We start from the raw sequence: 25,726 nt of genomic DNA on the forward strand, positions 1-25,726 counted from the left end.
GTTTACTTTGTCCATGTGTAAATTAACGGGGGAAAGGTTTTGCTGCTCGGATTTGTTCTTCATAAACTAATTCAAGTTACATTTCTAATTTAAATGACTTTATTAACAATATAGTATAAGAATTCATTATTAAATTATTTGATGTATGAATTTTGCAATTAAACTAGCAAATCCAACAAACTAGTAATAAAAATGAGGTTTGCGGATCTATTTTAATATATTTTTTTAATGTAGCTCTTTATTTTTTATTTTTTTAAAATTGATTAGTTAGCTTTTTTAAATAAATAATAATAATAATGTGGCTCCACTGCTATGACCCATCTATTTTTCTATTGAACTTGGACAGATATAAAAAGAATCAAGTTGAATTGAATAAATTTTTTTATATAATTATGGGTATTTAGATTAGTTTATGTATACCTCAATTATTTTTTTAAGTTCTAAAATTAACTACCAGATAAGTTTTTAATAGTTTTAAGAATTAAACTGATAATTTCTAGAAATAAATCTAAAATCTAAACAATATTATAATTTTTGTCTCATTAAACATTAAACAAGTTGCAAACAGAAAAAATTTTAAATTCAAGGCAAATCTGTTGCTTCCAAATAGAGGGTATTTAAGTTTGAGAATTGAATGAAAGTAAAGGATGAAATTTAACATAAAGATTAGTATTATCAACCAAAAATTTGAATTGAGTTTTGAAAGTACCAGTCACTTTTAATTATTTTAATATTAATATATGAAAATAATTTAAAATTATTAAAAAAAAACATTAATTTAAAATAAAATCCGTACAACCAAAAAAACGAAATTACTCCTCACCTTCCACACTTCCCTTTCTCTCTCACGCTTTTTCAAATTCTCCCTTTTTTCTCATTTCATTTCTCGCTCTCCAAACGTTAACAAATCAATCAGATGGCATCTCCTCCACGCCCAAACCTTGAGCTCCGACCCTTAGGAAACACGGGTCTCAAACTTAGCTGCGTCGGTTTTGGAGCTTCCCCCCTTGGCAGTGTCTTCGGCCCTGTCTCTGAACACGACGCCATCTCCTCTGTCCGCGAAGCCTTCGACCTTGGCATCAATTTCTTTGACACTTCTCCGTATGTCTCTGTTTTTTTTTCCTCAACAAACATTCTTCTGACTCTCACCGCTACTCTCTGTTTGCCAGTTTTTCATTATGTTCTTGTTCTAGATAATGATTGATTCTGCCATTTGATAGGTATTATGGAGGGACATTGTCAGAGAAGATGCTTGGTAAGGGACTTAAAGCTCTAGGAGTTCCGAGAAATGAATATATTGTGTCCACAAAGTGTGGGAGGTACGTGGAGGGCTTTGATTTTAGTGCTGAGAGAGTGACTAAGAGCATTGATGAGAGCTTGGCAAGATTGCAGTTGGATTATGTTGATATACTCCAATGCCATGATATTGAATTTGGGTCTCTTGATCAGGTTCTTAATTTTATTTTATTTTTCTATCTGGGTCTGCAATATCCACGTTTTTTAGCTTTGCGTAGATTTTAAAGTTCACATCTTTTTAGAAAAGCATGAGGATGTGATGGCCAAGAATGACCTGGGCTGGTTTGGTTTCAATGACAGATTGCGAATGAAACAATTCCTGCGCTACAGAAACTAAAGGAAGCAGGGAAGATTCGTTTTATCGGTATAACCGGGCTGCCATTAAGTGTATTTACATATGTTCTTGATCGAGTGCCACCAGGCACTGTTGATGTTATTCTGTCATATTGCCACTACAGTGTTAATGATTCTACATTGGTGGATTTATTGCCTTACTTGAAGAGCAAAGGTGTAGGTGTAATTAGTGCTTCTCCACTTGCAATGGGGTTACTTACAGAGAATGGTCCTCCAGAGTGGCATCCAGCTTCTGCTGAACTGAAAGTCTGCCCTTTTTCCCCTTAAATAATCTATGGTGTTTTCTTTCCATATCATTTGTCCTTTTTATTAACAAATGTTGCTTGCAAAGCTGTTTCACCCCACCTTATCTCAACAAGATTTGTGTTCAGGTTTGTTGAGTATAGTTCACATCCATCCTAGTGTGCACAGCACCCACCATCCAGATTTTGGCATGTATACAGTCCTTTTAAGATCACCGATCATATTTTAGAGGGTTGGATTAATCTGCAGGGGCTATTATCAAACTCGGAGCTCTCTTGATAAGATAGAAGAGTGGTACATCATGATAACGAAAATCAAATTTTAAGTTGAAATAAATATCTGTCAAATCATGGTCCTTGTCCACTATGAATTTGTTGAGGATTCCAGCTAGCACCCATGTTTCTTGATGGGATTGAGGACTGTTGCTTTCAATATGGATGTAATCAATCGCACTGGTACATGCAAACTTTGATACTCCTTTTAGGAATTCTAATCAGACAATCGGAACAGGATATTTATGGGCTGTCTGTAAGGGCTGTCTCATGCATATAATCGTGAAAACCTTGGAGATGCTTGCACTGTCTGCCTAGTTGAAAATGGATTGCAGCTTTTTGAAATTTATTTGATTTGTTTATGTATGCTTATTTTCCCTCAGTCTGCATGTCAAGCTGCTGCTGCCTTCTGTAAAGCGAAGGGGAAGAATATTTCAAAGTTAGCAATGCAATACAGTTTGGCAAATAAAGATATATCCTCGGTGCTGGTTGGCATGAACTCTGTTAGACAGGTTCTCTTTCATTATATTGCGCCTTGCTTTCATTATTTTATTCGTTGTGGAAGTGTTAGGCTCAATTTGTTTGTCACAGTATCTGAAAGCTTTTTATCGTTGTATTGTTTGATCAATTCCTCTGGCATGGTCCTGTTAGCTCAGATATATAAATATGACCACATCTGCATTTTGTGAGGTTTTTGTTTGCACATCATCTGTTTGTAAGTCTGCTATATGGGAGCAAGTCCAGAATTTTGCCATACAGCATCAATTCTAAAAGCTGAAAAAGTAATTTAGAGGAAGATAGCAGCTATTTCATTGAACTATTTTGTTGAACTAGTACTCCTTTTAACGTGCAATATATCTGATTTGTCATTTTTGTCATGGCAATGATGTCAAAAATATACATACACCATGTACATCATAATTGTGTGAGTGATATACCTTATTTGATGATCAGGTCAGGGAGAATGTTTATGCCGCTACGGAACTTGCTACATTTGGCAAGGATCAGGAAACTTTATCAGAAGTTGAAGCAATTCTGAGCCCTGTGAAGAATCAGACTTGGCCTAGTGGAATCCAAGAGAGCTGATTCTTTGCTGTCCTATGACCACTCCACCTTTGTACTTCGTGCAGTTCAAATTGCCATTAGCAGTTCGCCTAATCCATATTAGGTACATTGGAGGGCCCATTCTATTATAATCCCACCCAGCCAGGTAAAGAAGATAATAATTTGAAATGAAAAGAGAGGGTTCGTCATTGTGCTGATGGATCCAAAGTTCAATAAATATGTAAGACATCCTCGATTATCCCGGGGTAGTTACTAAAAGTGTGATCAAATTATTGACATTAAAACTTTGGTCATTTCAAAGTTGTATAAAGTCTGCTAGTCAATCCTTCATTTTCCGCATCTGACATTATAATGCGCAAATTATTTTGTTGCATGATTTAATGCAGTGCCAAACTCAAACCCTTTAATTTGCTTAGCAGTGTATTCTTGATTGTCTTAAATAAATTAATAAATCTGCACTCAATCAACTCCTACTGTGCATTATCATGATGGTTTTTGTTTTCTTTGTAAAACAAATATGAATTGCGCATGTTTTATTAAGATGGTAAATAACGACAGGTAGGGTTGGCCCCCCTCATGAAGCGGTCAGTTATGGAAAGATGCTACCAGGTTTTTTTCAACTTCAAAAACCTATTTAATGTTGTTCTAGAAGCTTTAGCATGTAATGATTGTGATGTTTATAGAATGGCGGCAGGAAAGGTTCACTCGTAGTCACATGTAATACTGTTTGGTTAAGAAGAAGAAAGTGTTTTATGCTAGTTAGGACCTATCAATTTTGCAATCTAGTATTTAGCTGCTTCTGAAGAATTACTAAACAGTGGAGAATGTCTCCACTGTTCACATGAACAATGAAGATATTCTTTACTGTTTCAGCTAGGACCGGGTCCGTTTAAAATTAAAAATACATTGAACCAGGGTCTGACACTGCAAAAATAAAAATAAAAATAATTATTTTTTATTTTTAATTATGTTTTATTCAAAAAACTAGCATTAAACATTATTCAATAATAATATATAAATTAGACAGAAATCGCTTGATGACGTAACATTTGCAGAATTTAATTGCAATTCCAATTCTAATTTTGATTCTGATTATATTTTACCTATATTATTGGGTTCTTAAAAAATATATAAAAACTGTAGTCCTTATCGGATGTATTTCATATATAATATAATTTTAGATAGTTTTAAGGAACAATATAAAATATTTTATATAAAATATTATTTATTTCATAATATAATAGAAATAGTTAAATTTACAATATTTAAATTAAAAATCATCAATATATATATATATATAACCTTAATTTAAAATATATATTTCTTTAAACAAACATATTAAATTATTTTTTATTCACTTATAATTTTAACTAAATATATATTTTTCAAACAACAACAGGAAATTATAATACCAAAAACACGAACCTTTATTTATTGGAATCCTTTACTGAGAAAGCATGCGGCCCTTCCCTTTCCTTGTATTGCTAAAACTGAAGATCTTTATTCTAGGGCTAGGGTTTTTGGTTTGATGTCAGAACTAGTGACTACAAGCTTGTCGATATTGTGCGTCTTCGAGATAATCTTCAGCCTCGGGTAAAAGTCTACGAGCTAAATAGAAACACGTGAAGGGAAATTGGTAGCACTCCCCAACTATCTGTAAACCGATCTTCCGCTATCTTGAATGGAGCTCTCCATTGGCTTGGATATCGTAAAAAAGACGATCCATTTGACGATGTAGGCTATGTGAGGGCGGTACTGTTCGATACGACCAGCGAAGTATTCAGGGAGACGTAATTTCCAGAAGCTGTTGGTTCCAAGTCAGTAGTCAGTGCATGGAAAATTGGATTAAAGTACAATTCACAATTATCTGCACAAATATGAAAGGTACTAGAGTTCAGGGAGAACGGGAAACTTCTCTTACTGCAAATTCGCCGATTGGTTTTGTATGATCTTCAAACTGACGAAAGAAAACTTGCTATCTGTTTTCCTCAGTCTGTACTGTTTTGGGGAGGGAATTATGCGGAGACTCTAGCCTTGCCGGATGGGTCTCAAGGGAGCTGTAACTCTTTGCAATAAATTATTGACTCAGAAGAGGCCACTTCTCAACAACCGAAGAAGAGAGTGATCCAATTGAACGAGACATATCTGAAGAAAACTCATGTAAAAACACGCACAGATCCATGGTTACACAAGCATATCTGTCGATGCTAAACCCGTTGGTACTAATCTGTGAAGACCACATGTAAAAACACACACAGATACATAGTTGCACAAACATTTCTTTTAAGAGATCCAGAAGACTTGGCATGATAAGGTTGCCTGTTAAAGTCGCTCTGACGATTCAGGTGTGTTTCAAAATCACGGTGCTTTTTAATTAGTTGCCCTGCTTTTATTCCCAAGCCCACCAACATTACCTTGAAGAACTAAAGGAAGTAGCAGTTTCTGATGGAAATCATAAACTATAACAACGACAGCAATGAATTGAGATTTGAATACATATTACACGATGATAATGCTGGGGCAAAGGGTTTCGGTTTGATGCCAGAGTTGTGCATCGTTGTTAAAAAGTGCAGTCTCTGGTATGAGCTAAAGAGAAGCATGGAGAGGGACATTGGCAGCACTCCTTCACTTTCCAGAATGTAGCTCTCCTTTGGCTTGGATTTCATAAAAAAGACGATGATGATCCATTGGACTGGCACTGAGACTACGAGCGAGTGGTTTTGTTTGATACAAGGAAGTATTCAAGGAGATGGAGCTGCCACACGCTCAAGAACAAGCAAAAACTTGGGAGTCACTCGAGAATTGATTTCACTGATAGGTGATAGAAGAAAATGACCATTGGTTATATTTTTAACAGAAGGGTGATAAAACAGTATGGCGAGCCCAATTCTTGGATTATATGAACGAGTGTTAAGAGTTTCATGGCATGGTTATTAAACCATGTCAAGGAATTAACCCAACCAAGTACCCATGTCCCAGATCATCTGGGTTTTCCCAATCGGCAAGAGGTGGCAATGGAGGTGAGATCGAAGAAGAAATGAAGAATGAACTAGGAGGGGGAAGAAAAGTAAGGGATGAAAGGGAAGTGGGGACAAAACATCGTATATTGAGAAGAAAAAAAGTCAGGTCTCACATGGGTTACATCAGGTTGATATATAAGTCACTCGGGTTTGACTAAATTAATTGCAACTCTGGTTTTTTCTTTGTAAAACCCAGTCAAGACCCTAGGTCACCTAGGTCCTGCATTAACTCGTCTAGGTCCTGCATTAACTCGTCGGGCTGACAACAATGGTTGAGGGAGAATCGAAAACTTCTCTTGCTTTTCTATATTTCATCCATGCTGGTTGGCATGAACTCTATTAGACAGATGCAATTCTGTTTCATTTTCTTCCCTTGATTTCAACACTTAACTTTTCTTGTCGCTCTTTTTCGAAAGCTTTACCGTTGCATGTTGCATGTTGTTCAACTAATTCTGCTGGGACGGTTCTAGAGATTCATTTGACTGTGGACACGCTCTATTATTTGTAATATCATCTGTCTGCAAGTTAGCTATAGCATAAATGCACAGCCAAGACCTCCATTAAGCCAAGACCTCCATTGAGAGAGAAAGAAATATACGCAAAATCCATTGAAATAGATAGTTACTTATAATAGAGAGGGCAGAAGCCATGGCTAGAGAGGAGAAAAGGCCTGCTCCCAGTAACTTACCACTCCTATGTTCAAATTCCGTCGTCAATATCATCAATACCGACCGACCATGGAGCGCATCTGATTTGTCTGGTTTACAGTTTTTCAGGGTAACGATGACGAAGTCTGAGTATCGTGGATGCCATAACTGCTCAACTGACTATCATTCTTTGACAGAAGGGTTGAGGACAATTAGTGTTTTGCTGTCACCGGACCTGCTACTTTTAGCGAGGGCCGGGAAAATTTATTTCGAGGTTGGAAGTAATTTGGCGACATATGAGGAATCAGCTTCGCCAAGTCTGTTAGATGAACTACGTTCATTAAAAACTAAGACGGCTCGATTTGTTAGTGCAGTGGACTCGCAGTGTTTGGTTTGGGGAATAACCTGGAATCAGGAACTCCTGAACAAGTCGATTACATAAACATGACACAAAGGATAAAAAGAAAAAGGGCAGCATTTCATTTCTCATCTAATTCATGGCATTGAATGTACATTGTTTCATCTATATCACCAAATTTATATAACATGAATGGCAGCTACAGCTGGACAAGGATCTTGGTATCTGCAATGATAGTTTAACCGAGCATCATCGGAAACTAAGATACTTGCAAAACACTTGATAAGCCTCAACTGGCCCTGCTGCGTATCTTTGCATTACTGCTAACTGGCAACCTGCTGCAATGGTGGCCAAGCAATCTCATTATCATCTGTGTAACCCTGAACAAGGAAATCTGCACAGTTCTTTCGGCACCCATGGTTATAGGGGTTTCGGAAACGTCCATCTGGACCACGAAGATACCCATAGCGAATAGCATTCGCAAATTCATTGGTTGTGATATTCCGAGCTATCTGTAATATCCATGAAAAGTCTCCATTACACTTGAAACTTCAACCCAAACTAGTTTCCAATAATGCAAGAGCAATAATCAATTCATCTTCTCCCGCCCCAAAAAACACGAAACACAAGACAAGGAAAAAAAGAAAAATTGAAAAAGTCTTATCCCAAACTAATTGTAGTATCCATATAATGGTTTAATTATTATGTCTGCCAGAACTTTGAGCAACAGTGGCAATTGAAGAATGCGACTGATAACGTCTTAAGCCCATGGCTAAAGCACTAATAGAAGAAGACAAACTTTGCTAGCAAACAGGGTTTTAGTCCATTACCTGAGATGCCTGAGCTGTTGTTAAAGTAGTGGCAGCAATAAAAACAACCACGTCCAGCACCAAAAATGCAACTACACCAGGATGATGAACTACCACATAACGAATCCAACTTTCTTCAATATTCAATGACTGTGCAGCTGTCCAAACCCCTGTCATGACACAGAAATGGGGGTCACAAACTCCGCAATGAAATAACAGATATGGAATAGCAAAATAAAAGAATCCAAGAAACTGGAGATTAGTTGCCTTTCAGCCAACAGGAAAGAATTAAAAGTAAATTTTTAGCAACCCACGCACTTTGAACTGCGATGATGGCAGCAAGAAACGATGATGAAGTTGCCAGGCATATAAAGATGAAAAAGTCTCGTTTGTTCCTCTGCAAGATACATGATGATGACAACTGATGAGGTAATGAAGAGACAAAAGGAAATTATACTTCAGGGCAAAGCCATGCAAAGCATCTTGCTTGCTGATTAGCCACAAGTGTATAGAATGGAGAGATAACATTGAAGGGCTCTTCTAATAACTACTAGAAGAGATCCTAATGATTGAAAATGGGCATACACCCAGAGAACAAAAGTTCATAGACTTTCTTGTCATCTTTGGATTGTAGAATAGTGATGTCACAAAATATTGTATGATGAATTAGTGACATCAATTGTGGTATTTCCAAAGGCTGTATTAAGATAAGCGAAGGGACATCAAGTGGCCTTATTTGTTATAGATATCCAAGCAAATGACATCATACAGAGAAACCAAATATTTCAATCAGAGATTCCAATAAAAGGCATCTCATGAATCCACATTATATGCCATAATTACCAGGACTGAAACAGTAAAGCTCAATTTCTCACCTTGCCAACACAATTAGATATCCACGGGCAATGATGGTCAAACTGCTCTATGCAGCGTTTGCACGTAGGGCAGTGCTTACTGCGAACAGGTCTTATTATCTGAAAAGTTAATTGAAAAAATACTTCTTTAGTTGAGATAGCATTTCAACCCTCTTAAACATAAAAATTAGAAAATTAAAGGTCCAACTACTTGACCTTGCATGTAGGGCAAAGCTGAGACCAATTCCCTGTCCACACTGAGGAGTTGTTCAAATCAATATTCAACAAGGGATCCTGCAAAAAATCAGGTAACGATAATAAAGAGTGAAAAAATGGTAGAAATGAACCTAGCCATGAATTTGGACAGCTTTGACCATAATCTTATAACCATTGACCAACTGGTAACAAAAGCCAGCCCACCAAAAGAGGAATAAAGCACAGCAGAGAAATTCAAATTTTTGCCTAGCTAACAGTTACCATAAACTAGCAATAGACCTTCAGTAGACAAAACACTTTACTAAATGAACAATGACAAAAAAAAACTAAGCAGAGATACTGCATACCTCTGAATCAGTATCTTTATTCAAATCTCCAAGTCTTTTGATAAAACCCGGGTCTTTACTGCAGAGAAAGAACATGAAAAAAGTAATTTCTGGAATAAAAATTTTGAGGAAGTGAAAGGGTAGCAGCGTACATTCTATGATAAGTGTTTGCAAGTTGTAAAACCACAAATTTAAAAAAGCAGATTCCAGTGTAACTGTAATTTAGCTTTTAAACAAGATAGTTAAATAGACAGTCTGCAGCAAACTTCAGGTTAATGCTTCAGCAAAGTATGCCAGGCATAAGGGTTAATTGCACAGAACGTATTTTGTTAATAACATCTTGTGATCACAAAGATTTGATCAGTAGAATGTGAAAGGTGTGGAGGATCTTGGAAAGCAAAATATGCATGCTGACTGCGTTGGGAAGGAAACCAAGTTCAAGGTATCAGCGGCAAAAGTCAAAGCCAACTAAATTTTTATGGCTCTACAAAATCCACAAGAGAAACAAATATTCCAAACAAAACCCAACCAGTATTAGTAGCAGAGAGATATTACCTACTGCACCTGTAGAACATAATAATCGAAACAAAAGCTAGAGAAAGAGCAGTCCATCCCCAAAGTCCAACAACAGCAGTTACCTTTGGAAGGTTTGGAGCTACCATCCACGTGAGGTGAATCATGATTAGAGCAGAATTTATGCCCATCGCAACATAAAATTGAAGTAAAACAACTCACTTACCTGCAATAACTGAGTTGATGAAGAGGAACATGAGAATGAGTATAATGGACAATAAGATAGGAGCAAAACCAACATCTCCCATCTTCCCACTACGAATTTTGTCTTTCCAGTGGTTGCTTTGCGCCCGCTGTGCATTTGACTGAATAAAATCAAGAGAAAATATATGAAAACTTTCCCATTATTTTTTAAGATCTAGATGCTCTAAAGACACAATCTTTCAGAACATGGTGAAACTAAATCTCAGACAGCAGTTGATTAACAACACTGAATTTAATACAAACAGAAAGAAAGTGTTTTAAATGTACCAATTCCATAGCTACAGCAAATGACATTCTATTAATAATCATTTTCAAGACATCTGTGCAGATATAAAGTCACCCATTGAGCCAAAAAGATTATATCTTTCATGAAAAAATCTGTATTACTCAGATTGGTGGTGAATTCTTGTATCTCTGCTTGCCTTTACTTCAAAAAATTATAGCCCCACCACAAAATGTCAATACACAATAGACATGACATGATCTCACCTGATGAACAAAAATAATGTATGGTTTGGATAGGTCCCTCCTAATACAGTAATTAGACCAAAGACAGTAATGCACAAGACACTTCAAAAGGTGTCCGGCACTTCCTCTCAAAGAGAATAAAATAAAGAAAGGACATCGAAGAAGGTGGTGCAATGATTCAAACTACTAGATGACTCCTCCAGTATAATGCAACAGAGCACAAAATTTCCAACTGCAAGATACATTGTTCAGTAACATGGTTAAGTTAATATTTAAGAGGGTTAGGACTCATAACAACTAAGTGCAAGCAAATTCCAGCAACGCATCCCAATTTCACCATGATCAATCACAGCAATTTATTCCCAATATCCACCATAACCAAATGTTCAGCATATTTTGTTCAGTAACATGCAAAAGTTGACATTTAAGAGGGTTAAGACTTATGAGAACCAAGTGCAAGCAAATCCAACTTTCACCATAGAAAATCACAGCATGTTATCTCCTAAAGTTCACCACAAAAAAAAAAAAAAAAAAAAAAAATTCATAGATGGCTGAATCAGACCATTTTCCCCAATAGGACACCAACAGGTCTCACATCCCTATAGATGCTCACATTGGTAGGTATTGGTTTAAAGTTATCTGCATGCCATTCTACCGATGGTAACATCGATATAAAGTACGTACGAGGAAAAGGGCGATATCCCGATGACCTTTATCAGATGCAACCTGAGCAGGAGTAAATCCAGCTTTATCTTTCACAGCAAGTTCCTGCTTTGTGCCGGCATGTACAAGAATAGTGCATGCCTCTATATTTCCTCTTAATGCAGCCCAGTGCAAAGGGGTACAGCCTGATACAATTGGACAATCAATGTCAGCACGGTTCTATAGATGTATAGTAAAATGGTTGATTATTGTCAAGAGTAATAAAATTGAAAATGCCAAAATGGGATACAATTCTAAGGAATTTAACATAAGTTAATAATCTTCATGAATATGTGGTATAGTTTTTAATCGCCAAGAAAAAAAAGATGATATAGTATTCTATATTACACTACTAATGGCCTTGATTCCATAAATCATATACCATTAAATCTTAAAATATGAATATACCAAGAACCATAAAGCCAACAATAAAGTTTGAGTGCAATGACAGTTCCAGAACTCCAGCAACTGCATGTGACAAAATTATGGCATTCAACTTAGCTTCACTCCCCCTCCCCTGCAAAACTTTGACAACAATTGTGAGGAATCATTGCAGCTATCCTCAGCCTATGAGTATATCAGAAAAGAAATGTGTTTGTCTATATTAATCCTGCAAAACTCATCTCCAGATATATTTATTAAAAGGATCCACATCCTGGTTTATCATTTAGAGACCATGTATAATTAGCATATTGAATGATGAGTACGTAATTGCTTCCTGTTTTCCTTCTCGGGAAAATGCTCCTGCTGACTTGAAAAACATGTTCATCATTTCATTTTTTTGATGTCCCTAACTATTTCTTTCCACTGGAATATATACTTGGGCAAATAATATTTGTTAAATTCACAAAATTGTCCTAGAAGGAAATAATAAGAAATTTTAGAGAGCAAGCATATGACAACCGAGTAAAATAGTGATCATCACAGCCAAAACTAGGTGAATTCCAAATAGTTGAAGAATTACAAGATAGGATTCTAGTGTTCTGACAATACCTTCTCGATCTTGTCTCACTTGGTATGCGTCTCGAAATAGAAGTAGTCTAATTGTATCTGCATAACCCTTATAAGCAGCCCTGGTTCATTATAACACAAAAATAAGCTTACCTCTAGTTCACACATTTTCAATAGAAATATACTCCACATGACACTATTAACTCTAAGTTGCTAAGTCAGGAAATACCATTAAAACTTATTATCTCTTTGACACTAAAAATACCGTTTGCAAAACTAGAATTTCAGTTACAAACAGATCTCGTCTTATCTGTTTGCATACACACGCGCACACAAACCAATTCAACTAGCACTATATCATTGACATGCATCACCAGAACAGCGAGCTGTAGGTTTTAAATATAAACTCCCCACACCATATCCTTAAAACATACCAATGAAGAGGACTCCTCCCTTCATTATCAACTGCATCAAAATCAGCACGATATTTTGCTCCAATGTGATTCAAAAAGCCTGTTTGTCCGTACTGAGCAGCTACATGAACTGCCTACAACACAAATTGACATACATTAAAATAATACAAAAAAAAAATCAGAATACTGCCTAAAATCAGTCACAAAAATATCAGCCGAACAGGTTACTAAAACAGGATAATAACAAAATGCCAAACATTTTTACCCGATACCCATTAGCATCAGCTGTTTCCACTCGTCCTCCATTCTGCAAAAGCACATCTGCCACCGCAATTGAACCTCTAACCGCCGCCCAATGCAGTGCTGTTTGCCTCAAATTATCATTTTGATTTACATCTCCCCCGTGCTTCAAAAACAAACAAATGAGATTACCAAATAATAATAATAGTAAACACACCAATCAAATGCAATTATACACTGAACACATACTCACTAATTACATCAATTTAAATTAAAAAAATGAAAACTTTACTCTTGCAATACCTCAATTATGTATTGGGCAACGTCGGGGAAATTGTTAAGAGAGGCCCATTGAAGAGCGTAATAACCATTACCGTCAGGGGTAGAGAGAGAAGCTTTATCTTCTTCGACAAATTTGCGTAATTTATCGAGATCACCGTAAGCAGAAGCAGAGAAAACATCGATCACGTTGACCGCGACGCCGTTTGGGATTTGTTTGGATTCTGATGAAACTATCTCGATCTCTGAAGATGCCATTGAAGAATATCAGAGCTTTAGGGTTTAGTTTTGGATTTGATAAATAAATTAGGGTTTCTAAGATTGGGGATTTAGGGTTTATAGTTCCCGATTTGAACTCGGAAATGACAGCAACGCATGCTCGTGTTCAGGGGATGATAATTAGGTTTACCTAGGTTTTTAACGCGCCAAATATTGACCCAGTGATGGAAAATGTTGTGTTTATTAAATGACTAGGTTGTTCTGTTCTTGGTCGTCCGATAAAAAAATCCGACGGCTTGTAATTAAGGTGTGTCCTTGAGCAGATTTTAGAATTTTGAATTATTAATTAATGTTGTTTACTTTGAAATATATAATATTGTATGTAGAATAAATTCAAGAGTGTGGATTAGCAGTAGAAGATTTGCACCCTTTTTTCAGCTTACAGCGCCTAAAAATATTGTTAAATTATATTGCATCTGCTAGAGGGTGAGTTTTTAAGAGTGTTTAAAAAATAATTAATTGACATAAAAACTAATTTAATAATATCAAAATAATTTTAAAAAATAAAAATTATTATAAAAAATTAAATTTTTAAAAAACATAATTTTAACTATATTTCTAAATAATATTTGAAAGGATACAAGTAATGGTTTTGAGAAGAAAACGAGTGCAATTGAAAGGGAAAGTGAGTGATGAAAAACAACGAGATGTGTCTTTTTGTCTCCTCTAGTTTCCTTTACTTGTCACATATATATTCTTTTCTTATATATTACGTTTGATATAAGATTAAAAATTTATTATAAAATTTTTTTTTTAAGAATAGTTTGGATTGTGATTGAATTCTAAGTCCTTCTTAATCGTTTTTTTTTTTTTTTTTTCAGGAGAGGGTGGTGGAGGGGTTAAGAAGACTCCATAAGTGTTTGTTTTTATGAAAAAATCTAATTTTTTTTTAAAAAAATACTTTTAAATGTTTTAATATATTAATATTAAAAATAAAATATTATTTTAATAAATTTCTAAATAAAAAAATACTTCAAAAAAATAACTGGAAGTATAATAACATACATTCCTTAAAATTAAGCCTCAAATGAGGGTTTTGTGTTTACTTGTGAACGAGGGAACAAAAATGTCAAGGAGAGAATTTTTTATGCTTCTGTGAGCTTTTTATAATTCAACTTTCATTTTTCATGTTTTTTTATACACATTTAGTAAATGAATCTCGCCATTGCAAGTAATTTTTATATGCATATCAAATATATCTTTAATAATATATCCTTCAGCTATTTCCTCGCATCTTCAACACTCCATAATTTATATTTTAATATTCAACTCAGTAATATTTAATCTCTATTTCTTAACTCCGAATCAAGGATAGAATGTTAAGGGTGTAAAAAAATATTAATAGGTGAAATTGCAAGGATATCTGGAATGAGTTAGAAAAATTATAAATAATAGTAAGTTCTAAATTTTTTTTAAAAAAAAATCAATTTTATTTAAATATGATAAAAAAAATAGGTACCATTCCAAACATGTACAAACTACAAAGGGAGTAGCTTTTCATGTGTTTTATCCTTGTAGCAAACATACCCTAATAAGCAGAGAAATCAAGTGATGAAAAAAAAGTATTCATATTTTATATGAAAAACTACATTTAGGAGGCACATGTCTTGCGTCATTTTTTTCATGAATGGATGAAATATTTTACATGATAAATATTTTATGATGTTCGATAAGTAAGGTGCAAAACAACAATAATGGAATGATGTTGAATTGATGGTGGTGATCAATGGTGTAACTGCACTTTTAAAAGAGAATGATTGAATAAGATATTAATGCATCCAAATAAAAAGATCTAAAAATTCACAAAATAGATCCAATTTTTTTTTTTTAAAATAGATCTAAAAAAAATATTTTTTGGATCGAGCTTGATATTCAAAGGATAAAATATAGCAAGGGGCCCAATAAGAAGCCCAACTCTCTAAAGGACACAAGCTCAAGTAAGAAGCCTAAACATATGCAAGGTGCACACCTTACTAGGCGCGTTATCATGCCCAGCATATACATGCACCTCTGTGGGCTCAAGCATACACGCCTGAACCTCATGTTCTCGGGCTTGAGAGCCTAAAATGCTTGAGTTCAAGTGTGTAGCCCAACTCTTTTGAATCTAGGCAACGTGTTTTGACTTATTTCTCACCTTTAATGGGCCCGAGCCCAATATTCACTATGAATTTGTTTAGGACCCCGCACATATCCCTAATATTTTATATGGGTCCAACATGTCTTATTTTGAGTAAATTATAATTCAAAATATTAAAAGGACAAAATTATACTTTGGTCCATCATCTCCATAAAATGACAAGATTCATGAGTTATAAATATATCATGAATTCTTCAAGTCAAATGTTCACAATCTCTTTATTCTCTACTGCATATATATTTTCAGAGCATTGCTCTCCATAATATTATTGCACTTTTAAAAAAAAAAAAAGTTATTGACTTTATCATCAGAAAGTCTCTATGTCCATCAAAAAGAACTTTTTGTAAGTACTAGCTATTAATCACCTTGTTTATTAGACATCACATGCTACTAGTTACTAACCCTTTAAACTTTTCATATCAAGCCACCAAATACCTTGATTATAAAGAATAAATTGGATTGCTAATTTCAAGAAATTATTTAATTGTTCAATAAATCATTTTTATATCTAAATATCTTGGATTTTTAGACTCCTCCTATACAAAACTTGTAAAGGTAAAATGTATAGGCATAAACAAAATGGAATAGAAAATTAATTATGAAAAAAAATGTATATACACTTAAGAAAACCTAAACATTTCATAAGACTTTCATAGAACAAAACAATCATTTTTCTATTCTATACTCAAGTTATGTTTGAATATGCTTTTATATAATTAATTTGATTTTTTTTTATCCAGGTTATGAAATAAATTCAATAAATATTAAGGATCTATAATAAAAATAAATCCCTGGTATAAGAAAATTAAAAACACAATGATTAATCACCAAAACTCTAAAAGTAGTGATCAATTTTAAATTTATAAGGTCAGTAACTTATGCCTTTAATCTCAATTAATACACAAGTCATTTGATTTTTTTTATTAATGTGTGAAAGGTTGGGAAAAACATAGTCATCTTGCATGCATTGAGAGAGTATGAAAAACAAAAGAGTTTTAGTTTGTTTTTAGTCGATATTAGCCTTGGTTTCATGCTTCACTGCGGGTCGAGCCATTTTTTATACAAAAAATGATGATTAATAAATTAAAAATATAATAACTTAAAAAATATATATGAAATAAGGGAAAAAAATCAAGTTACAAACAAAATTAATAATATAGAGATTAGTTAATTATTTTCAAAATCAGAGAAATTATTTAACTCATTTTATAAAACTAGGGACTGCTTGATAATTTACTCGAGTGAAAGACAGCCAATCAATATCAAGGTTAAACAACTTGTTCTCAATCTGTGGCTCAAAAACTTGAAAAATCGCCACCTTTTAAGCGAGAGCCCTGAAGCCACGAGAAGTACTCTCTCAGTGAATTTAACCAAGAAAAGGGTGGTATCAGCGAATCTAGCAGCAGAAATGGCGACTGCAAGAATGATGTCAGCTGCAAGCAACACATCAGCATCCTGTTTGCCCCATAAAAGACCATTCTTCAGTTTAAGTCAAAAAGTTCCCAACTTTAACAGCCTCTGCTTCAACAACACCACCAAAAGAGTTTCAAAGAGGTTATTTTCTTGCAAGTCTATTTACAACCCTGATGTTCGAATCAAGGAAGAGGGCCAGCCTGAGACCCTTGATTACCGAGTCTACTTCCTGGACAGTTCTGGCAAAAAGGTTATAACTTTCACTCTCTATCTATTAAAAAGCTTCTCTTTTTTTATGCTATCTGTTTTGTTTGGTGATAAAATGAGAGGAATGAAAGTAATTTGCTAAACCCAGAAGAAAATTATTTGGAAAACTAATTCCTGTCTCGAATGATATTGATTCCAGTGTATATCCGTGCTTAAATTTATGTTTGTTTCGGAAAATAAGAATACATTGTTTTCGATAGTTGAGTTTTTCTTGCGAGGATTAATGTTAGATTCTGGTGTTTCTATGTTTTAATTTTGAGGTCTCGATGTTTATTTTAGTTCTGGTTATCTGAATTTGAAACTTGAAATGAAAGGTTTTTATAGTGAAGATAAGATTATGTAAATCCCATTTTGCATTGCAAGCGACTTTGTCTTCCACATGCCTGAAACCAGTCATCTGTTAGTTCTTTAAGAAAACTGACATGCTGCTCCCTTAGAGACCACCTATGATTCGGATTTTCTTTAACAATTTAGAACAGCACTCTTTTGGTTTTGTATCTGCTTACTGGTAATGTAAGTGTTGTTCGGTATTACAGGTATCGCCCTGGCATGGCATACCATTGCACTTGGGAGACGGGGCTTTCAACTATGTTGTTGAAATTCCAAAAGAATCAAGTGCAAAGATGGAGGTTGCTACCGATGAGCAATTCACTCCCATTAAGCAAGATACTAAAAAGGGGAAACTAAGATACTATCCGTAAGATTCGCTAGTTTCTTCCTTTATGATTCATTCATTGGTTTTTTTTTAGATATTTGATTATTTTTTCTCGGCATTTGCACTTTTAGTGTTAGCCCATTGTAGTTAAACATGCAGTTCCATTTCCCCTGCTTATATCATCACCTGAGTATGTTGTATTGGATTTTAACTCGTTTCTCTGCCTTATTTTCAGCTACAATATAAACTGGAACTATGGATTGCTTCCACAAACATGGGAAGACCCATCTCTTGCAAATGCTGAAGTTGAAGGAGCATTCGGAGATAATGATCCTGGTATTTATCAACATATATTCTATATTGATACTTGTCTTTCTCGTGGATTCTAGCATTTGTTTGTTCCAGTTAAGTAGCATTTCAATTCTGTAAAATGGTTGTCTCTGTTTGTAGTTGATGTTGTTGAGATTGGTGAAAGACGGGGAAAAATCGGTGAAATTCTTAAGATCAAGCCCTTGGCTGCTTTGGCCATGATTGATGAAGGGGAACTTGACTGGAAAATTGTTGCAATCTCTCTGGATGATCCACGAGCATCTCTTGTAAATGATATTGATGATGTTGAGAAACATTTCCCTGTAAGTCCTCTTCTATCACAAAGCAGCCAAACAATACTGCACCACAATCACTTGTGGATTCCATTACATGTTCTTTTACCAGCTAATCAGATATATGCTATTAAATAGTTAGATTGTGTTCACAAAAGATAAGGGTGCATTTGTGCCTTCTCTTAATCTGCTTAAAGGGATGTAAATGATTAAAGAGTTGTAAGCATTAATGTGCTAATCTATTGTAATAAGCGCACAAATGTGTGAAAAATCTGGAATGCTAAGTTAGGATGTGGAATCGCCAAAGATGTCAGTTATTTATCACATCCAATTTCGCTGACATTGTATTAGACGATTAATGGTGTGGATTTTGAAAAAGCTAGGGTGTGATGAAAGTACTTTTTGTTAGGATTTCTTCATGGACTTTGAATTAACTGAAAAATGTTGTCCTAAAACAAGCAAGGACATTGATTAAATCTGGAAATTATGCTAATACCAACATGCAAATAGCAGAATCATTTTTTTTAATTTGGAAATGAAAGAATGTAATATAAATAGGAATATATAGACTAAGTAGCTGGTGGTTTATCTTCAGGGCACTCTCACTGCAATCAGGGATTGGTTCAGAGACTATAAGATCCCTGATGGGAAACCTGCCAACAAGTTTGGTCTTGGCAACAAGGCAGCAAACAAGGTATTTTATTAATTTGTTAGAAAAAAGGTAATTTATTTAATAGAATCTTTACATGTATGTTATAGCTTTGTGGGGTGTTAATTTCGCCTCATTTTCTTTTCCTTTTTTTTACCTGTTGTGAATTTTGGGTTTGGCTAACCATGCTGTAAAAGGTTTTTATGCAGAAAAAAGATTGCATTATTTAGATATACAACTATCTACAACATCATTTCATTTTGAACGCTTTTGACCTCATAAGGTGATAAATGAATTGAATGCCATAATTCTTCAACAATGTACAGATATCAATTTTACCATTAATGGCGGTTACTTAGTGAGGGCCTTTATGTCACGTGGCAGAACACCATGGACAGCATTGTCATTGACGGATAATTTAATAAATTGATAGCCATCCTTGTTCTGTTCTGATCCTCTGATAGCCAGTTCCAATTTGGTACAATAATATAGAACAGCATGCCTTAGCTTTATCCTCATTTTTTGTGTGTTTATTGCTACTTGTTCTCTATTCTATAATCTTCCGTGTCTTCTGTGATTTGTGGTTTCCGTGTGATGGATAGGACTATGCTCTCAAGGTCATCATGGAGACCAACGAATCTTGGGCTAAACTCGTCAAGAGATCTATCCCTGCTGGAGAGCTCTCTCTTGTATAAAAGCCACCGGTAGACTAGAGTCGGAGCTGAAAGTATTATTATTGAGATGGAGCTGAAAGTCGTATTGTTTTTGGCATTACTTGCCAGGATTTTACCTTCTGGCAAGCAAGCCCCGCGTTGTCTTACACATTGACGATATCAATGACATTTTTTCCTCGGTAATGAGTTTGAATAAGCCGTTGTTCCCATGTTTGTGTTTCTTTGTGAGATTCAGAATACATTTCTGCTACTTGTGAATGGGTGGTGTAAGAAGCCAAGGCTTTATTATAATCAAGTAAGAATTTCACATTCCTGTTGTCATGGTCAGTATCATTTTCATAAGGATGGTGGTTGGCATATAATCCTCACTTCATCAACCTTCAATTTCGAAATACCAAGGACTAAACATAACCTTTCCTGCACCAAATAATTAGATGTTTTCCTTTAATATAGAGGTGAATTGATGGCAAGCCTCTTAAAAAGTCCCGTCGCCTCCTACAATACATAGGATGGGCTAAGCTGGGGATTGGCCATTGAACTGTATAAGCCATTATAGGCTTCCATCCACTGTCCGGCAGTTGGAATTTGTAACCATTAGGGCAGAATAAGATTTTCAGCGCGTGCGGAATCAAAGGAACTGGATTCTTTAAGCCTCCATGTACAAGAAGCAACGTTGAAGAACTATTATACTAACAACTGATTGATCATTGATGGTAACCTTGGATGTTGCTTGGTTGTTAAGTTCTGGTGTAATTTATCCAGAATTGATTAAAACCCAACATTTAATCGAAGCAACAAGTCCCTTTTGATTCTCCCATTTAATCAAAGTAAAATCCTTCCAAAGTCATTGCAAACAGCATATACAAGCAGTTTTCATCACATGATCTATGGCATTACATGTACAAATACTGGACCTTTTACACTAACCAGACTTTTTACACTAATTGAAAATAAAGAAGAAAATGGAAGGACCGCAAAACCATAAAGCCATCCTAGCACCAGAAGCTGCGTTCAAGCGCTTCTTCAAACCTCATTACCTTGTCAGAATCATTAGGGGGCGAGGAAGGACCAGCCATGAAAGACTCTTTGCCCTGAGATCTTCCTTTGAAGATTGGTTTGTCTTGCCGAACCCATTTCATAACAGAGAAATTAGCCCCAGAAAAAGGAGGTGAGGGTGTTAAAGACAGAGGAGATGGTGGAGACGAAGATTTGTTATGGTGGGGAAGTAGTAGCATCGATGCTGTAGGAGACATGGCTAAAAAAAAAATGCAGACAAGAAATAGTGAAAGGCTCTATATATATATATATATATACATAGCGAATAACGCAAGGTAGTAGGTTTGCCTAAAACAGGCAAACGAAAACTGTGGGCCTTGTAAAAATGAAAACAATGAACCAAAAATAGGTGTACAAAAACAACAGCTGTACTTTCTAGGTTTGCTCAGCAGCTGACTGAAGTTGCCCGGATTTATATATATATATATAGTAAGTGTTATATTAAGTAAGATTCTCCTACATGATTTTTAAAACCTTCTAGGATGATTGAATTGTAAAACAATGGCGTCATAGGCCTCTATTCTTGTTCACAAGTTCAAGGACGCGTACTTCTGTGAAGACCATTATTTTAACCCAAACTCAGCTTTCAACCCAATAGTACTATAGTGTGTTAAGGATAGAACTTTCAGTGGCAAATTTCTGTGCCATGTCAACATTGACAGCATGAAAGAAAAATTAACTAAACATCAGGTAAAGGCAGTGGGGATGAAATTCCATATACCTTGCTTAAATTGAAAAAGAAACCATGTCTTAATAACAAAGGTAGATATCATCCTTGATAAACCCTAACAAAACCGAAATCAATAATTGTAAAGACTGAGATTAGATTAACGAAGGAGAAGGATAGGAGGGGACCACTCTAGCAGATGCTCCTGCTTCTTGAGACGGGCCTGTTGCAGTGCCGGGGTTTAGTCAACCTCCTCCATCTTGCTACCCTCCTCAGCATCATCAGCAGCATCTTCCAAAGGAGGCATGTCAGTGTCAGCATCAGCAGAGTCTTCATCAATGCTCAATCCCAATTTCAGCATTCTGTGGATGCGACTGCCAAAGGTGTTAGGATCATCCAAGCTGAACCCAGATGTTAGCAAGGCAGTCTCAAATAGCAAGAGGACCAGGTCCTTCACTGATTTGTCATTCTTGTCAGCATCAGCCCTCTTCCTCAACTCATCCATGATTGGGTTCTCCGGATTAATCTCCATTGTCTTCTTGCTTGACATATACCCAGCCATGCTGTTATCCCTCAGTGCTTGTGCCTTCATGATTCTTTCCATGTTCGCACTCCAACCATACTCTCCAGTGACCAAGCAGCAGGGGGAGTCCACCACACGATCAGATACCACAACCTTCTCCACCCTGTCACCAAGCACATCCTTGATCACCTTGCACAGACCCTCAAACTTCTCCGTCAACTCTTCTTTCTTCTTTTTCTCATCTTCAGTCTCGTCAATCTTAAGACCTTCCTTGGTTGCAGACACCAATTTCTTTCCTTCAAATTCCTTTAGCTGTCCCACGGCATATTCATCAATTGCATCGACCATATACAGAACCTCATATCCCTTCTTCTTCAGCTTCTCAAGGAACGGGGAGTTCTCAACAGCCTTCTTGCTCTCTCCTGTAATGTAATAGATATCACTCTGGCCCTCCTTCATCCTTGTCACATAATCCTTCAGGCTGGTCAACTCATCACCACTCTTAGTCGAGTGATATCGAAGTAACTCAGCAATCTTGGATTTGTTCTGAGAATCCTCATGAATACCAAGCTTCAAATTCTTAGAGAATGCCTCGTAGAATTTGTCATAATCTTCCTTGTTCTCGGCAATCTCAAAGAAGAGCTCAACGCACTTCTTGACCAAGTTCTTGCGGATAACCTTGAGGATCTTGTTCTGCTGAAGCATTTCTCTTGAAATATTGAGAGGAAGATCCTCAGAATCCACTATACCCTTCACAAAGCTCAAGTATTCAGGCATCAACTCCTCACAGTTGTCCATGATGAAGACACGGCGGACATAGAGCTTGATGTTGTTCTGCTTCTTCTTGGTGTCAAAGAGGTCAAATGGTGCCCTCTTAGGAACAAAGAGGACAGCTTTGAACTCAAGCTGGCCCTCAACTGAGAAGTGCTTCACTGCAAGGTGCTCCTCCCAGTCATTGGTAAGGCTCTTGTAAAATGCACCATACTCCTCTTTAGTGATCTCCTCTGGTTTCCTCATCCAGATGGGCTTCTGCTTGTTCACCAAAGACCACTCATGTGAAATTTCCTTGATCTTCTTCTTTTTCTTCTCTTCCTTGTCCTTCTCCTCGTCAACATCCTCTACATTACCCTCCTCATCCTTCTTATCTTCCTCGTCCTTCTTATCTTCCTCATCCTCATCATCAGAAATCTCCTTCTCAGTGGTCTTCTCAATCCAAAGGGAAATCGGATAGCTAATAAACTCAGAATGTTTCTTAATCAGATCCTTGAGACGACGCTCCTCAAGGTACTCCAATTGGTCTTCCTTAAGGAAGAGAGTGATCTTAGTACCTCTGCCAAGGTTCTCACCAGAGGTGTCCCTGGTGACCGTGAATGAACCACCAGCCTGAGACTCCCACACATACTGCTCATCATCATTGTGTTTGGTGGTGACAACCACCTTATCAGCAACCAAGTAAGCCGAGTAGAACCCGACACCAAACTGTCCAATCATACTAACATCAGCGCCAGCAGTAACAGCTTCCATGAACTCCTTGGTTCCAGACCTTGCAATGGTACCGAGGTTGTTCACCAAGTCTGATACAAACACGAGAAGAAAAGCAGAGTCAAATATCAAACAAAAACAGAATCATAATTAACAATTGCAACAAAATTCAAACATTAATAGTTTAAAACAAAAATAAGATGCTCACCAGACTTGGTCATTCCAATACCACTATCAATAATAGTGAGAGTATTGCTGGCCTTGTCAGGAATAATGTGAATGAAAAGCTCGGGTTGGGCATCGAGCTTGCTCTTGTCAGTCAAGCTATCAAATCGAATCTTATCCAAAGCCTATAAAACACAGAAACACGGTAACATCATAAGCTGTTGCTACCATCTGCTAATTCGCACCCATTGACTCTACCATTCCAATCAAATCGCACCGCATTACACGAAATCTTTAACTTGAAAAAAACACAACAAAGTTTATCAAACAAGCATCAAAGTCCCAAAATTCAACTGAAAAACATTAATACACGTTAATACATAAATTAATTACCCTATTCATGCATAAAACCATAAAAAAGAAAAGAAAAGTTTAGATCTTTAATGTAATTAAAACAGAACAACAAGAGGGTTTATCAAACAAAAAATCATAGCCCCAAACTCATCAAAGTCCCAACATTTTAATCACTCTATTCACACGTAAAACCATGAGACAGAAAGATAACAGAAGCTGAAAATTAGATAAAATGAGACATACATCAGAGGAATTGCTGATGAGTTCACGAAGAAATATCTCTTTGTTGCTGTAGAAAGTGTTGATGATCAAACTCAGCAGCTGATTGATCTCAGCTTGGAAAGCAAACGTCTCCGCCTCCGCCATTGTTTTTGCTGTGCTCACAAAGAAGGAAACCGAAACAACACGCCAACACAAGAGAGAGTGGAGGGAAAAGGGAGATCTAGGGTTTTGGAAGAAATTGAAGCAATAAAAAGAAGAAGTCTTGAGTGTGGTTTTATAGATAAAGGGAAGGTCTTTCTTTATTCTAGATCCTTCTTCTGTATGTTGACATTGACATACTAGAATCTTCTTTTCCGTGACCGACCTGTACCATTAACCAGGCCGTCTATTTTTTTTTCGTATTTACTATTTAGTAGTAGTAGTGTTCATACCTTCTCTATTGTGCCCTTTCTTTTCTTATTTTCTTTTTCCTTTTCTTTTTCATCCTCAGAACTCAGATTGCCCCGTTAGGTCCAGGTTTATGCGTTGAATATGGCCTCATATAAAATATAGAAAATGACAAGTATTAAAAATATAAATACACACACACACATAGAGAGAGAGAAGTAATAGTTTTCGTGTCCGCGCTTTACTGTAAAATCAGACTATAATTTTATACAAAATATAATATTTAAGAATTGAAATGAAATAAAAATAATTAAAAATCAGTCATAATAAATATATAACAACACTAATTAGGCTTAGGTCAAAATAGATATCTTTTCAAAGCCGTAATTCAAATTATATTATTGGAATAACTTGATAAAAAAATAAAAATAATTATAAAATTTTTTAAAAGAAATATGTAAATTTTTAAATTTATGATCTGAATCATTAGATCAGAAGCACTAAATCCAATATTTTTTCAGATTTTTTTTATTTTTTACATTAACATATTAAAATCATAAAAAAAATTAATAAAAAATTATTAATTTAATATTTTTTTCAAATTAAATACATCCAAACACAATTTATAACATAACCAAAAAACAAATGGCGACGGAAATTTTTCAAATCATGGAAATATTGATCTCATTACTATTTAACGTTAACACATACCATTAATATATCATATAATATCTATCTTAGATTAGCATATAAGTTAGTGACATGCCTAATAATAGAAAACTTTACATCATTCAAACGTGGATATGATTGCAACAAAACTCTAAAAAACATGTGGTGAACTTATTATAACAATAAATATAGTTTATTGTTGAATTTATCTTTATACCCCTCGGTGGAAAAAAAA

At 35.6% G+C, this 25,726-nt stretch overlaps 4 protein-coding genes across 4 annotated transcripts; 2 read left to right on the forward strand and 2 right to left on the reverse strand.

The window, feature by feature from the left end:
* The first annotated feature begins 821 nt into the window (after window positions 1-821).
* On the forward strand, window positions 822-3,703 carry LOC118051811 (L-galactose dehydrogenase). Its single transcript, XM_035062536.2, has 5 exons — window positions 822-1,101; window positions 1,221-1,449; window positions 1,597-1,896; window positions 2,549-2,677; window positions 3,120-3,703. Exons 1-5 carry the CDS (start codon window positions 917-919, stop codon window positions 3,249-3,251), a joined length of 975 nt encoding a protein of 324 aa, XP_034918427.1. The 5' UTR covers window positions 822-916; the 3' UTR covers window positions 3,252-3,703.
* A 3,651-nt stretch (window positions 3,704-7,354) lies between these two features.
* On the reverse strand, window positions 7,355-13,739 carry LOC118051812 (probable protein S-acyltransferase 23). Its single transcript, XM_035062537.2, has 13 exons — window positions 13,315-13,739; window positions 13,037-13,177; window positions 12,793-12,905; window positions 12,401-12,480; window positions 11,390-11,553; window positions 10,200-10,338; window positions 10,016-10,115; window positions 9,482-9,539; window positions 9,135-9,212; window positions 8,940-9,038; window positions 8,383-8,461; window positions 8,086-8,234; window positions 7,355-7,767 (listed from the first exon to the last, which is right to left on the reverse strand). The coding sequence occupies exons 1-13, from the start codon at window positions 13,546-13,548 to the stop codon at window positions 7,579-7,581; spliced, it is 1,623 nt and encodes a 540-aa protein (XP_034918428.1). The 5' UTR covers window positions 13,549-13,739; the 3' UTR covers window positions 7,355-7,578.
* A 3,256-nt stretch (window positions 13,740-16,995) lies between these two features.
* On the forward strand, window positions 16,996-20,275 carry LOC118051815 (soluble inorganic pyrophosphatase 6, chloroplastic). The gene is made up of 6 exons (XM_035062539.2): window positions 16,996-17,369; window positions 17,923-18,083; window positions 18,277-18,377; window positions 18,492-18,673; window positions 19,239-19,337; window positions 19,895-20,275. The coding sequence occupies exons 1-6, from the start codon at window positions 17,115-17,117 to the stop codon at window positions 19,985-19,987; spliced, it is 891 nt and encodes a 296-aa protein (XP_034918430.1). The 5' UTR covers window positions 16,996-17,114; the 3' UTR covers window positions 19,988-20,275.
* A 1,447-nt stretch (window positions 20,276-21,722) lies between these two features.
* On the reverse strand, window positions 21,723-24,693 carry LOC118051814 (heat shock cognate protein 80). Its single transcript, XM_035062538.2, has 3 exons — window positions 24,457-24,693; window positions 23,903-24,044; window positions 21,723-23,786 (listed from the first exon to the last, which is right to left on the reverse strand). The coding sequence occupies exons 1-3, from the start codon at window positions 24,577-24,579 to the stop codon at window positions 21,931-21,933; spliced, it is 2,121 nt and encodes a 706-aa protein (XP_034918429.1). The 5' UTR covers window positions 24,580-24,693; the 3' UTR covers window positions 21,723-21,930.
* Between the last annotated feature and the right edge of the window lie 1,033 nt (window positions 24,694-25,726).

The sequence above is a fragment of the Populus alba genome, chromosome 11 (genome assembly GCF_005239225.2).
Source record: "Populus alba chromosome 11, ASM523922v2, whole genome shotgun sequence".
Classification (NCBI taxonomy): Eukaryota; Viridiplantae; Streptophyta; class Magnoliopsida; order Malpighiales; family Salicaceae; genus Populus; species Populus alba.